This window comes from Linepithema humile, chromosome 2 (genome assembly GCF_040581485.1).
Source record: "Linepithema humile isolate Giens D197 chromosome 2, Lhum_UNIL_v1.0, whole genome shotgun sequence".
NCBI classification, from domain to species: domain Eukaryota; kingdom Metazoa; phylum Arthropoda; class Insecta; order Hymenoptera; family Formicidae; genus Linepithema; species Linepithema humile.
Window position 1 is genome coordinate 15,890,345 of NC_090129.1, and position 14,536 is coordinate 15,904,880.

A 14,536-nucleotide genomic window follows, 5' to 3' on the forward strand; every position below is an offset into this window, starting at 1 on the left:
CAAAGGTCGTCTTCGAGAAAGGATACGAGGCGCGGTGGAGTGAGGAGATATTTCGAATTCATCGCATACTCGATTGGCGAAAACCACGTGTGTACGAGCTGAGCGATTTAGCGGGAGAAGTCATAGACGGTATTTTTTACGAACAAGAATTGGCTCGGGTTGAGAAAAACTTGCAGGAGGAGGAGTTTATCGTCGACCGTGTGATAAGAAGCCGGTAATAATAAGCAGGTGCTGGTTAGCTGGCGTGGTTATCCCAGTAAGTTTGATTCTTGGATCCCTGCTTCGAGTTTAACCCCGCTTGTTCAAAATGAGGACGGATCAATTTCTCTTGATTCTTCCCAGCAATAGCAGTATGCGTTATTTTCCGCACAATGCAACCACTTCCTTCACCACGGAATTACCTCAACCTATACACTTACACGGCGAATGGGAAGTCGCGCTTAACGAGATCCAATTTCCCACTACTTTTTTACACATAAACCACGTTGAAAATGTCATTAGATTCGTCGATATTGAAAATGGACACGAGACGAGGAAAAACGGGGCGCCGTTAACGTCGACGGAAGGCGTAATACCAAATGGTATTTACAAAAATATCGAGGAACTTATCTCCGCTATTAATTCGTCTTGCAAAGATGCGAATTCGCATATTAAATTGAAACTAGAAGACGCTAGCGGCGGTAAAATCTTGTTCAACATTACATGCGATGAAAATAAATGCAATCTGATTCATCATATGAACGTTTCCGATAATCTACTACGAATACTCGGCTGCGGCGGGGCCATACCAACGCCTAGCAATCGCCTACAAACCGCATATTATACCACGCTCACTGCGACTAAACCTAATTCCAAAGATATTTTTACAGCGCCTTTTATTAAACTCGGGTTTAAAACGGAACAAGGAGTGCGCGCTGGAAGTTTCTATACCGTCGAACCGCACGGATTGCTGCGCGGTATTCCCGATAAACTCTTTGTTTATTGCGATATTTGCGAACCTTATATAACCGGCGATGTGCAAACTCCACTTCTTCGAATAGTACCGGTCGAGCTGCAACATTACGGACATTATTACGCGTACGGCGCGAATCAAGTGAAACATTTCTCCGTCCCGCATTATATCCCATTACGACAAACGTATTTCCGCAAGATTGAAATAGATATAAAAGATCAATTCGGAAAAAGAATACCATTCCAATCGGGAACGCTAACGGTGACGTTGCACTTTAGACGTTTCCAGTAAGAAAAAATCAGTCGGAAAAGCCGCTCGCTATGGCTAGACCGGAGGACCACGAATATTACGATAGCGGAGGTAGGAGCGGAGGAATCACGAGGGTTTTCGTCGGAGCACCCTATCAACGAGGACACGGAATCGGTAGTTTTCTCGGAGGATTATTCAGGAGGGTGCTTCCTTATCTGAATAAAGGTGTACGAGCGGTTGGTAAAGAAGCTTTACGAGCCGGCGTTAACGTGATGGAGGATGTCGAAAATAATACGCCGTTCAAGGAGGCGGTCAAATCTCGTCTCAAGGAATCGAGCGGAAATCTCAAAAGAAAAGCCAAAGAAAAAATAACTAGCTTGATGAAGGGAACAGGTTATAAAGTATCCGCGAAAATAGCTGCGCTTCAGTTTCCTTTCTTCAGTCACGTAAGACGCAACGCTGTTTCTAAGCGCCGTCGTCGTCAGACGAACAAAAAGAAATCGTCGAAGAATAGCAACGCGCGAAGAAAAATCACGAACAAAAAAAGGGCAACGAAGAAAATACGCACGGCAGGTAGAAAGACTAACAACAAAAAAAAGCCATCCACAGGACGCTGCCGTCGAGTCAAGAAACGCAGTGTAGCCGACATATTCTCTTAATCGACGTGTGAATTAGGAATTTACGGAGCATGTCCTTTCTTCATACACATTCAAACGAGTGCTTAAAGAGTGAACTCGATCTCTTTTCTTTACCGTCTACACAAACCAGCATCGAGAGATCGCAATGGATTTATTACAAACCCGTAACGTCGCTCGCGGACGACGCGCCTATAGAATTCGTCATACCCGGCCATGGGGAAGATTATCTAGATCTCACACACACCATGTTGAGTCTTCGCGTACGCGTAGAATCTTCCCCCCTAGCAGGAGGCGGTACCGCCGCTGGCACCCCCGAGTTCAAAGTAGGCCCTGTAAATCATTTACTGCATTCCATGTTCAACCAAATCGACATATATTTCAATCAAAAACTCGTGTCACCCCCAAACAACGCTTACGCGTATCGGGCTTACATCGAGGCGTTATTAAATTATTCTTCACCCGCAAAAAACTCCCATCTGACCTCCTGCTTGTGGGACGCGGATACCCCGGGCTTAATGGACGCTCTCCTAGAGTCGCAAGCCACGAATCAGGCACTCGTGAGACGCTCGCGTTACATTCGAGACGGACAGGCGTTAGATCTCATAGGGCATCTTCACTGCGACGTTTTCAATCAGGATAAATTCCTAATCAACGGGGTGGAAGTTAGAATGAGGCTCGTTCGCTCGAAAGATTCGTTTTGCCTCATGGAATCTAATTCGGTGTCAAAAATACGTCTTCTAGACGCTAGTCTGCTCGTTAAAAGAGCAAAGATAAGCCCCGGTGTGTTACTCTCGCACGCGAGAATGTTGAGTAAAACCACCGTCAAATATCCTCTCACAAAAGTCGAGGTTAAAACATTTACGATTCACGCCGGACTCGTAGGAGAATCGATAGATAATGTAATACTCGGACAACTGCCGAAACGTGTAATAGTCGGCTTTGTCGATAACAGAGCGTTTAATGGCGATAGAAAATTGAATCCGTTTAATTTCAAAAACTACGGTATAAATTTCTTTTCTCTGTATGCCGATGGTATGCAAATTCCCAGTAGGCCGTTACAACCGAACTTCTCGAAAGACGAAAAGCTTTACGTCGAAGCCTACCACACGCTCTTCTCGGGAACCGGCATTCACTTCTTGAACGAGGGAAATTCTATAAGTAGAGAGGATTATGCCCAGGGCTACACTCTTTTCGCTTTTGATCTTACCCCCGACTTGTCCGCTCATTGCGCCGGACATTGGAATCTCGCGAAACATGGTAGTTTGCGATTAGAAGTGAAATTTGATAAGGCGCTTACCACGACCGTTAATTGTATCGTTTATGCTGAGTTCGACAATATTCTAGAAATAGACTCCTCTCGACAAGTTATCGTCGATTTTGGCGGTTAGGTTTTTATAACGTCAAACCCCCCACCTCTACTACTACTACTACGTACATTTTTCCCTAACGTCTGTTTTCTTAAATGATGTGTAAAGCAACGGAAAGAGATTCAGTTTTGTTCGAGACGCGAACGGCGTCGCTTCGTTTGAAAAGAAAGAGCGAGTACTTGGACATAACCATGGATATAGTCATCGATATACAGGGTTTCCGCGATGCCGACGAGAAGTTTATTCCGAAAGAAGTGGCTGTTGTCGCGCTTAACTCCGCAATCATCGGACACTGGATTATGACGCCTCCCTATCCCTTTGACGATTTACCTGAAAAATCGAGACGAGAAAACAACTGGCTTTCGCGAAATTATCACGGAATCGAGTGGTTCGATGGCGAAACCGATCTTAAATGTTTCGTAATACAACTGCGAGAAATAACACGTCGAGTGCGCTACATCTATAGCAGGGGGCAAGAAAAGGCCCGCTATCTGAGGCGTCTACTTTCCAGAAACGTATATAATTTAGAAGGAATTTCTCCGGCGTTTAAAAATTTGCCGGAAGACAAAGAGAGCGGACATCGGTGCTCTCACCACGGTTTTCGATTTTGCTCTACAGACAAATTTCTTTGCGCGTTACGCAACGCCGGCAAATTGAAACGTTGGATAGGCGCTCAAAACACCAGCAGTGAGTGTAGCATCGTTTCGAGCTGCGATGATCTTTCTCGTGAAAATTGGAGCATAAGCGAAAAAGCTGACAGCGGCGTTTTTATGAAAAAGAATAAAAATCTCGATATAATTCGCAATATCGAGGCGTGGCGTACGGAAAAAAAAGAAGAAGAAGAAGAAGAAGACAAGAATCAATCACGTAATTACATTGCAAAAGATATACCGTGTGTAAAGAAAGAAGAATATCCTACCGATAGCAATGCTCAACAAACCATCTCCGCACATTCATTCGAGAACGTCTACTCTACGCGTAAGGAGATAAACCCCTGCGACTCTACTATACAAATAATTCCTCGCGCACGAGCACCGTCTTGTTACGCGACAAATGAATTCGTTGGAAATCTTACACGCGTTGCGTCGTCTCAATGTCAGATATGTGGGAGTCTATCCTGCCGACAGACTACCGAGGGTGTGGACGAGGTCGACAGCCATTGTCGCTAATACAGACGAGCATGATCGCCCCGGAAGACACTGGGTCGCCTTCTACATCGACGAGCACGGTACCGGCACATATTTCGATAGTTACGGAATCCCGCCACACTCGGATCAACGATTTCATCTGCGACTTCGACGAAATTCCACCATGTATCGATGGAACACCGTGCAGCTACAAGGATTTTTTTCGCAAACATGCGGCCAATATTGTTGCGTGTTTCTTTACTATTTGTCTCTTGGTTACAACCTTGAGCAATTTCTTCGTCTTTTCACCGATGATTATAACCAAAACGACAGACTGATAGTATGCTTATATCGCAAAATTTTTCATTGTAAAAAAAATGAGCAAACGAAAGTACGTACAAGTACTTGTTGTAATATTCAACGATGTATTTTTAAAAATTTCAAATAAAACATTTTATTTTATATATTTAACATTTCTCGATGCATGCTTTGAAATAATATTTGTAATTTATACATTAATGTATACTTTTATCATTTATAATTAAATTTGATTCTATTGAAAATCATGAAATGTATAAACTTTATTTTGTCAGTTCAATTATGTATTCTTAAGAAAAATTCCAAATAAACGATTTTGTATTCCATTTCTCGTGTTTGTTTCCTTCCTCTTTTCGCATGTTCCTGCACTCGACAATCCTTACAGCGCGCTCAATCCGCGGGGTGGCTCATTCCGTTCACGAGATATCGCTGCCACCTTAACCAGCATGCCGAATATCAGACTAAAAGTCGTCCGATCATTCGTCGCTGCGTTCTTTTGTTCGCTATACCGGCGCACGCTCTATACCGTTTGCACCCCCTTAGTCGTCATCTCGTCGAATATCGGTCTAGCAGAATCCACCGTTTGACTCCGTCGTTCTTTTGTTCTCCCATACTTGCCCGCTCACAGGTCGTAGTTCTATCATCCCCCGCTCGACACCTTGGCGATGTTTGTTTACATTTCCCATACCTGCCAGAGAGTCCGGGGTACCTCATATAGACGCGGCCCCACCATAAATACGCTTCTTCACGAGGCGACTGTGTGACGTCGTTTGTTTTGATGCCCCATACCTGCCAGAGAGTACGGGGTACCTCATGTAGACGCGGCCCCACCATAAATACGACCCTTCGCGAGGCGACTGTGTGACGTCGTTTGTTTTGACGCCCCATACCTGCCAGAGAGTCCGGGGTACCTCATGTAGACGCGGCCCCACCATAAATACGTCCCTTCCCTTCACGGACTAGAGGCGACTGTGTGACGTCGTTTGTTTTGATGCCCCATACCTGCCTGAGAGTCCGGGGTACCTCATGTAGACGCGGCTCCACCATAAATACGTCCCTTCCCTTCACGGACTAGAGGCGACTGTGGGCCGGTTGTTCCAATTTCTTGGTAAATTTACCTATCAATTATCTATTAGGTAAATATCAGAAAGTGTTGTTCCATTTGTTGGTAAGATTTACCTACGGGTTAAATTGTTATTACCAAAAGGTAATTTTACTCGGTACTCAAACCACCGAGTAAAGTCTCTGTTAGTAGGTAGAGTGATGATTTTAGGTTATGTTTTACGTATTGCTTTATGATTACATATTGGGAATATTACGTCCTGTGTGTTTCACTTACGAAAATGGCTTTAGATATATATGCGGAACTTTTTGAATATGAGGAGGATTTTTGCGAGGAAAATTATGAGATTTTGATCCGCATCCGCAAACCATATACTGTTCGGCCACGACCAGATCTTTTAAATATGTATGATAAAAATGAATTCATTGCACGCTTTAGATTGTGTAAAGAAACAGTTCTCAGAATAGTTGATCTTATTCGTGATAGAATACAAACAAGAACAATGAGGTAAATGCAATAAAAATAAAATAAAGTAGAATATTTATTATTATTTATATTTATGTATTTTTATTTATTTTTATTTATTTTATTTATTTTATTATTATTATTTATAATTATTATTATTTATTATTTATTTATTATTATTTTATTATCATATGTATAATTGATGCAATATTAATAATACAATTATAATGAAAAACTTTTATTGTTTTGGTTTTTTAGGAATAATGCTATAACACCATTGCATCAGTTATTATTGACCTTGCGTTTCTATGCAACTGGAACTTTTCAGATTAGTATAGCTGATTTTGCAGGAATTCATAAATCTACTGCGTGTAGAATTATAAAAAAAGTAACAATAGCTCTGGCTTCTGAATGTCATCGTTACATACGTTTTCCAGAAAACACAGAAAGAATACGTCAACAGTTTTATAATATTGCTAAATTTCCACGTGTCATTGGTGCAATAGATTGCACTCATGTTAAAATTCAGTCACCAGGTACATTAAGTAAATCATGGAATTTAGATGTTTAAATTTATATTTTATTGTTAAATAAATTATTAAACATATTTTCATAATTTGTTCAGGCGGAGAAGAAGCAGAAGTTTTCCGAAATAGAAAAGGTTTCTTTAGCATTAATGTGCAAGCCGTATGTAACAGTGAACTACAATTTCAAGACATTGTGTCACGATGGCCTGGTTCAACTCATGATGCTACAATTTTTAATGCTAGTCGTTTACATGCCAGATTTGTTGAGGGTGAAATACAAGATGGAATCTTACTAGGAGATAATGGATATCCTTGCACTAAATTTTTAATGACTCCTTTATTGCAAACACATAATCGTGCTGAAGAATTGTATAATGAGTCACAAATACGCACTCGAAATGTTATTGAACGTGCCTTTGGTGTATGGAAACGTAGATTTCCTATATTAGCAATAGGCATGAGATTGTCCATAGTCACTATTCAAGCTATTATAATTGCAACAGCAGTATTGCATAACATTGCTCGTCAAATGCACGATCCCGATCCACCAGTTAATTTAGATATAGAACAATTAATTGAAACATTAGAAAATGATGAAAATGAAATAGCGGCATTAAATAATGTTCGAGGTGATACTGCAAGACGAGTATTAATTGACACATATTTCAGAAGGTTTGTAATGTTGTTTAAATTTTATTTAAAGAAAAATATTTTTATTATATTTTACTTTTTTTCAGATTACAATAAATCCAACACTTATCTTGATCTTGTCATACACTGTCAGTTTTTTTCATTCGATAATATGTTGATATATATATCAATATAAAATTAATAAAAAATAACGTATAACATTTATTAAACTTTTATGATATTTATATTATTTGTACTGTATTGTTTATACATATATAAGATACATATATATATTTTTTTAATATATGTAATTTATAATACATAAATAAATTAAAAACATAAAAAAATATTTGAAATGTGTTCGCATAAAATAATTAACCTTTTTATTAAACATTTATCGCAGAAACTGCTCTGATTTTGTATAACAATATAATCTTTTTTTATAAACTTAACTCTCTTTTTTATGAACTTAACTTTCTAACTTTTTAATAAACTTTTTGGATTATGCGTCAGTCTTTGAAAAAAGTAATATATTTTATAACACTTATTGTTAGTGTAAGTATAACTATAAAATCTTAACTAAAATCTTTTCAGTTAGATAAGCTATAAATTACAAGACTGCTATTTATAGCAAATGTCAAAATGCAAAATCTCTTTGGCAACAACTTATAAGTGATTATATAAAAATATAATCTTTTTTTATGAACTTAACTCTTTTTTTTTATAAACTTAACTTTTTTTTAATGAGCGTTTTAGATTATGCGTCAGTGTCTTTGAAGAGTATAATATATATTTTATAAAAATAATATTTTATAAGAGTATAACTATAAAATCTTAATTATAAAATATCTTAATTATAAAATCTTTTTAGTTAGATAATCTATAAATTACAAGGTTGCTATTTATAGCATTTACTTATAGCATTTAATTATTAATTGCATTTACCTCATTGTTCTTCTTTGTATTCTATCACAAATAAAATCAATTATTTTGAGAACTCTTTCTTTATACAACCTAAAGTGTGCAATGAATTCATTTCCATCAAACATATTTAAAAGATCTGGTCATAACCGAACCGAATATGATTTGCGAATGCGGATCAAAATCTCATAATCTTCCAAATAAAAATCCTCATATTTAAAAAGTTCCGCATATATATCCAAAGCCATTTCCGCAAGTGAAACAAACAGAACGTAATATTTCCACTAATTATAAAGGGTAATCATAAAGCAATATGTAAAACAATCTAAAATCATCACTCTATCTACTAACAGAGACCTTACTGTATATATATAATATAATATATATGCTATTTATAGCAGCCTTGTAAGTTGTTGTTTTTTAATCTCCACTTCTAGTTCTTTAAGTTGTATCTCTAATTTTACAAATTTTAATTTTTCTTTACTTATTTCCAATTCTATTTGTAAAATCTCTTCTTGCGTATTGTTATTTCTTTCTTTAATTTGTATATCTGTCTCTAAAGCTGTTTTTTGCAATTGCACTAATTCTTCTTTTGCGTTTGCTAAATTGATAATATCAGTTTTTATAATTGATTTTGATGCATTCCCATTTTCAGTCTTAAGTTCCTTGCTAACTTTTTTTCTCAGAATATCAACGCCGGTTTTGGCTGATTTTGTACACTTTTCTGTTGAATTGGAGGTTGTTCTCGAAACGTATTTTTTCACATTTTTTAAATCAAGTACGCTTTTTATCTGTAAATTTATAAAACATTTAAAATATAATTAAAAATATAAACATTATTGTAAAGTTAATAGATGTGATCTTACATTATTATCATCAATATCGTATGTTTTTATTTTTTTTACATGTGCGCTTGAATGTGTATTAAAAACGTCTTCTAAAGGTAATCGCTTTTTATTTGTATATTTTGTATCATCTTCTACATCACTGAAATAGGCTGCGTTTTCTGTCTATAAGTGTACAAATAAATTAGTTATTAAAATAAAAATATAATTAGATATATTCAAAAAAGTCCATATCTTACTTTATCTTCATCATTAACTTCATCTACGTTAAGTGTTTCATATATCCATTCAAATTGATCATCAGTATCTTGAGTTTGAGATTCATCATTTATATTGTCTTTTATAACAACTGTTTCTGCTAAAGAGGTTTTGCGTTTTGACATTTGTTTATCTGAAACATATATACATATGAACATTATAAAATAATAACAAAGTATAAATTGTATACATATATAAAATTAATACCTGCTAATATTCTATCAGAATCAAAAACGGAAGGCAATCCTTGAATAGTGGACGGTAAAAAGATAAAAGAATTTCTTCAGCAAAAGTAAGTGGTTGTATATTTGCAGGTCCACCGCCAGTTTTAAATGTTTCCATTTTATTTCTTGATAATTTTTTCTTTAAGTTCTTTTTCATATCTTCGTATTTTGTTTTTACGCTTTTTTTCTTTCGATAAGTTTCTCCACAGCAAGAATTTAATTCATCTGTGATTTTAGACCAACATTCATCTTTGTCTCGCCATGTAGTACTATCAGTTTTTTTGCATTCGATGATATGTTGATATTTTTTTACAAGTTCTATTAAAGTAATAATCTCACTAGCTGTAAAATTAACGCTTCTACCTTCTTTAACAGATTCTTCCATTTTTAATATAACTGTAAAAATAACTTATTTTTATATATATTACATTACTGTAATATTTTAGATAACACTAAATATACATATATGTGAATAAATATCCAACTTACACTTTTTTGCATATTTATCAGATATACCACAATTCGATAGATAGATTAAAATGATTAACACAACCTCACTTTTTAATGATATGAAGTTAGCAATATACAAACCGGAAGCGCATTTTCATACTTACCGACGAGGTAACTACCTAATAGATATTTTATCATGGAACAACATGTTGAATTAAACCTGGCGGTAAACTAATAGGTAAATTTTATCTACAGGGTAGCCACCTTTCAGGTCAGTATGATTTTACCTAGAAGTTAGAACAACCGGCCCTGTGTGACGTCGTTTGTTTTGATACCCCATACCTGCCAGGTCCCATACCTGCCAGGCCCCATAGCTATAAATACGACCCTACGACTTATTTCATTTGATCTATAGGTAGCCATGCGGACTAGGACCAGGACTAGAAACCCAGCGATCCAGGTTCGAACCCGGTTTGGATTTTCTCAATTCGGAAAAAAATAAAAAATTTACGTCATCCCGCGCCTGCCATAAATACGACCCTACGACTTATTTCATTAGATCTATAGGTAGCCCAGCAGACTAGGACCAGGACTAGAAATCCAGCGATCCAGGTTCGAACCCCGTTTGGATTTTCTCAATTCGGAAAAATAAAAATTTCCGCCATCTTGTTTACCCGTAGCCGCCATCTTTTTTTCCCATCCCGTCAGAGAGGAGTGGGGGAATGTTTTGGCGCCAGACCCACCGCGGGGGGCCTAGACGGGGTGGTTGGTGGGGGTTTGTTGTGACGGCCCATACCTGCCAACATACTACTTACAATTTTTATATTTACATCGTCTATCATAAAATTTAATTCTTCCGTTGATCTTTTCTTCATCTCGTCTTTAACTTTTTCTCCGTCTATTGTTGTGATTACAATTTTCCCGTTGTCGTGCAATAATTCTCTAATTTTTTTTACTATTTCACTTTTTTTGTTTTTCTTCCAACTGTAATGTATTGCCATGGTACAATCTATACCTATATATTTTCCAATCCCCGAAGAGTTAACTGTAAATATATAATCTTTGTCATTGAAGTATGTTTTAAACAAATATAATCTAAATAATGATGATTTTGACTTCTTGACGTGTTTATTGTATCTCGATCTACATTCGTCAAGCGATAATTCACTTGGATCTGTTTCAGTCACAGAGTTAACGTTTATGTAAAAATACCTTTGCATATCTCCTCCTCTTCCTATATCTATGGATAAATAATTATTATTTTTCCTATCATACTTGACACTTTTAACTTGAGAGGAAAACGAATTTAAAATAGCTTGTGTTTTAATAAAATTTGTTATAAAATTTAATGATATTCTTTTGCTATTATTTTCTATAAAATATTTAGTTTTATCTATATTTAAATATTCATTTGAGGTAACAGCCAAGTTATAAATTTTATTTAAATCGAAATTCTTTCCGAGTTCTTTAAATGTTTCTATTAGAGGTACTTTATTTAAAGTATGAATGTCTTCAGATTTAGTTATAACTTCATAACTATTTCCATAATAACTGTGATAAAAGAAGTTATTGGTTTTTATGCATCTAGGTATTACAAGTTGTACGCAAGTGAATATTCATAAATTAAACAGTAAGGAGTTACATAAAATTTAGGATTTAACGATTTTGTATTTTGTATTACAACGAATGATAATATTTCATCAAAATAGAAACTTTCGTTGTTTTTTATATTTATCCTCTTAAATACTTCATCTCCTGTAGACGAAAACTTTATCAAGTCTATTTCTATATATATACCATCTGACATAAGTATTAAGTTTGGTTTTATGCATGCTAATACATCTATTGTATTGTCGAGTTTGAATTTCTCATCTACAGGTTTGTTGTTGTTGTCCTTGTCCATAATTATAATTCCGTCTGTAACAAATTATACTAGAATTCCTAATAATACTTCATGGTACATAGAATTAGAGTATATTGGAAATGTAAAACATTTTGATAAAGACTTATTTAGGAAAAATCTAATAGATTGTTTTTCTCTAATTTATGGGGTTTCTAATATTTTTAACATTTCAATTTTAAAAAATAGAATGCCTAATATTTTGAAGACTAATTTCATTACGTTTAAAGATCTGCTTCAGAAAAATGAAACTAATATTTTGATAACAACAAAAGTAGACGGAGAGAAAGTAGAATTTAAAGTTAAAAACTGTATATGTTACATGATACTAAATAATATAATATATACATTGAAGACTAACATTAACAAAGACATAAAATTAGTTGGTGTCGGAGAATATGTAAAAGTAGAAAACAAAAAGGTGATATACCCGTTTTACATACACTCTATTAATAATAAAATTATGAGGAATAGACAGAAATCGTTACTATTATTTAAAGAGTTGATAAAAGATAATAGCTATAAAATTTCAAGTACAAAAGATAATAACGAATTAAAAGTAAGCAGAGATTCTTACGAATATAAACAATCTGATTTGCTTGATATCGATATAATACACAAGGACGTGTATGGACCTTAATGTACCAATTATACAATGTACCTAAGGACAAAGTTAATTAGGAATCAATATCTATGTTTAAATTATCAGAAGATTTTATCAGAGAGTTCGAGGACAGAGTGGATTGGAACCTTATATCTAAACGTCATACCTAATGTACCAATGATGATACGTAAAGTATATATGTACCTAATCGTATTTTCATTTATCACTACACTCTTACTTTCTAAATTACATACAAAGTTATAATAATTCTCTTTTTCATCAGTATTTGACTTAACATTAATGTGAAATGTCTTGTGTAATGTGTTTCCTCCAATATTATTTGCAGATACTCCAGTATAAGATGTCTTTATAATTTTAAGATTGTTAGAGAATAATTCTTCTATTCTTTCTATTAAAAAAGACTTGCCAGTACCAGCCATTCCGTGTATAAATAAAAGCAAAGTTTCATCTTTATCTAGTTTATATTTAATATAATCAACAACTTTTTGTTGATCTTTGTTATACTCCATTATAGATTTTTATTTTCCTTATATATTTTTATTTATTCAATCACTTCGATACAATCTTTAGTATATCTTAGTTTTTTCACTTTCTTAATAAAAACATTAAGAGATTTTTTAACCAATTTCAATGGATGATTTTCGTCAAAATCTTTCCATTTTACTTCAACAGAACAATTGAGTATATTTTTTTCCTTATTAAAGTCTAACGACGAAGGTTGATTCAGAAGAATATTTGCTATATTAAAGTTAGCGTTTCCAATACACGGATACTTATATTTTTCTAAAAAGTAATAGTTTCTGAAATGATTATAACCAAAATAAGGTAAATAGAAATTATATTTATTGTTTTCTATTATTCTTTCTGAAGGTCCAGCCTTTACTGTTGTATCTTTTTCAAAACCTATGTTCTTCGATACAAAATCTAATCCAAATATATATGGCTCGTATATTAAAACATCGTATTTTTTTTATTTGTAACTTCTTAGATCTTTACCTGCTGTATTATACGTGTGATCCCATAAATCTACTGGAATACTAACATCTTCTATATTTAATTCATCGATTATCTCTAGAGGAATTATTCTATTTTCTTCCTTAATATAATCACCTAATATATATTTAAATTTCTTTGAAATGTTATAATTGTCCGATCTTCCTCCTCTATTAAATTCAAGTACATTAGTATGAAACCATATTTTATTATTTTTTGGGACATTTCTTATAATTATTTTACAGTAATTTAGGTTATCAAATTTATAACTAGTGTTGTTTTCAATATTAACAAAAACGGAACCTCCCGGATATTCATCTTTGAAATTTTCAAAACTCTCAGATATTCTAATTAAGTCCGGAAAAATTCTATTCCTAAAAGAAATTATATAATCCTTTTCTGTAGCATTATAGCCTGGATGAGATATAAAATACATATTATTGAATTGTGATGTCTTACAAAACCATCCTATTTCAGTAATTTTTTTGAATGTATTTGTAAAGAATTCTTCTTTAGGATTCACAGAATAATATTCGTGTCTTATATGGGAAAAGTTGTTTTCCTCTATATACTTATCTTCAATTTGATATGAAGATTGAATATTGTAGACTCTGACTAACAGTTTAACTTCTGGAATAATTTTTTCAATCAGAGAAAGTGACTCGCTAGCAAATTCTCTATAATAACTTATTATATCTGTCAATTGACCAATTTCAACTACAAACTCTACTCTGTTGTTCTTTGGAATTCTTAGTATCGAATGAGGAGGAGATTTATCGAATTGCGTGAATATAGGTATAAATAAGTCTAATTGGTTAAATATTGTATAATCTAAATGTTTACCTTTTTTGTAATTGCAGTAATCCTCTCTGTGTCCTACTATAGTATCGTCCTTATATACATTTGGAGAAAAATAAGAACTAAATATATCGAATCCACTCAATTTTAATATAGATTTTCCATTGATATTGATTTCAAAAGACT

The 14,536-nt window shown here is 34.4% G+C and overlaps 3 protein-coding genes across 4 annotated transcripts; 2 read left to right on the top strand and 1 right to left on the bottom strand.

Moving 5' to 3' along the window:
• Positions 1 to 1,889: 1,889 nt before the first annotated feature.
• On the top strand, positions 1,890 to 3,227 carry LOC136997890 (uncharacterized protein F54H12.2-like). The gene has a single exon (XM_067349288.1). The coding sequence runs from the start codon at positions 1,890 to 1,892 to the stop codon at positions 3,225 to 3,227; it is 1,338 nt and encodes a 445-aa protein (XP_067205389.1).
• A 2,499-nt stretch (positions 3,228 to 5,726) lies between these two features.
• Positions 5,727 to 7,685, top strand: LOC105667922 (putative nuclease HARBI1). The gene is made up of 5 exons (XM_067350623.1): positions 5,727 to 5,787; positions 6,005 to 6,221; positions 6,438 to 6,715; positions 6,805 to 7,378; positions 7,444 to 7,685. Exons 2-5 carry the CDS (start codon positions 6,118 to 6,120, stop codon positions 7,451 to 7,453), a joined length of 966 nt encoding a protein of 321 aa, XP_067206724.1. The 5' UTR covers positions 5,727 to 5,787; positions 6,005 to 6,117; the 3' UTR covers positions 7,454 to 7,685.
• A 78-nt stretch (positions 7,686 to 7,763) lies between these two features.
• On the bottom strand, positions 7,764 to 10,335 carry LOC136998184 (uncharacterized protein PF3D7_1120000-like). Of its 2 annotated transcripts, none has more exons than XM_067350625.1 (5): positions 10,199 to 10,335; positions 9,568 to 9,980; positions 9,342 to 9,493; positions 9,124 to 9,267; positions 7,764 to 9,048 (listed from the first exon to the last, which is right to left on the bottom strand). In XM_067350625.1, the coding sequence occupies exons 3-5, from the start codon at positions 9,483 to 9,485 to the stop codon at positions 8,650 to 8,652; spliced, it is 687 nt and encodes a 228-aa protein (XP_067206726.1). In that variant the 5' UTR covers positions 9,486 to 9,493; positions 9,568 to 9,980; positions 10,199 to 10,335; the 3' UTR covers positions 7,764 to 8,649. The 2 variants fall into 2 exon arrangements, with proteins under 2 accessions (XP_067206726.1, XP_067206725.1); XM_067350624.1 differs by having other exon boundaries at positions 10,074 to 10,335.
• Between the last annotated feature and the right edge of the window lie 4,201 nt (positions 10,336 to 14,536).

Bases quoted from the DNA above. Each gene is read 5' to 3' on its own strand.
- LOC136997890 (XM_067349288.1), top strand. From the start codon at position 1,890: ATGTCCTTTCTTCATACACATTCAAACGAGTGCTTAAAGAGTGAACTC.
- LOC105667922 (XM_067350623.1), top strand. From the start codon at position 6,118: ATGTATGATAAAAATGAATTCATTGCACGCTTTAGATTGTGTAAAGAA. The intron at 6,222-6,437 runs GTAAATGCAATA...TTGGTTTTTTAG, and splicing joins ATACAAACAAGAACAATGAG to GAATAATGCTATAACACCAT. The intron at 6,716-6,804 runs GTACATTAAGTA...TAATTTGTTCAG, and splicing joins TGTTAAAATTCAGTCACCAG to GCGGAGAAGAAGCAGAAGTT.
- LOC136998184 (XM_067350625.1), bottom strand. From the start codon at position 9,485: ATGTCAAAACGCAAAACCTCTTTAGCAGAAACAGTTGTTATAAAAGAC. The intron at 9,268-9,341 runs GTAAGATATGGA...GTACACTTATAG, and splicing joins AAGTTAATGATGAAGATAAA to ACAGAAAACGCAGCCTATTT. The intron at 9,049-9,123 runs GTAAGATCACAT...ATAAATTTACAG, and splicing joins ACGATATTGATGATAATAAT to ATAAAAAGCGTACTTGATTT.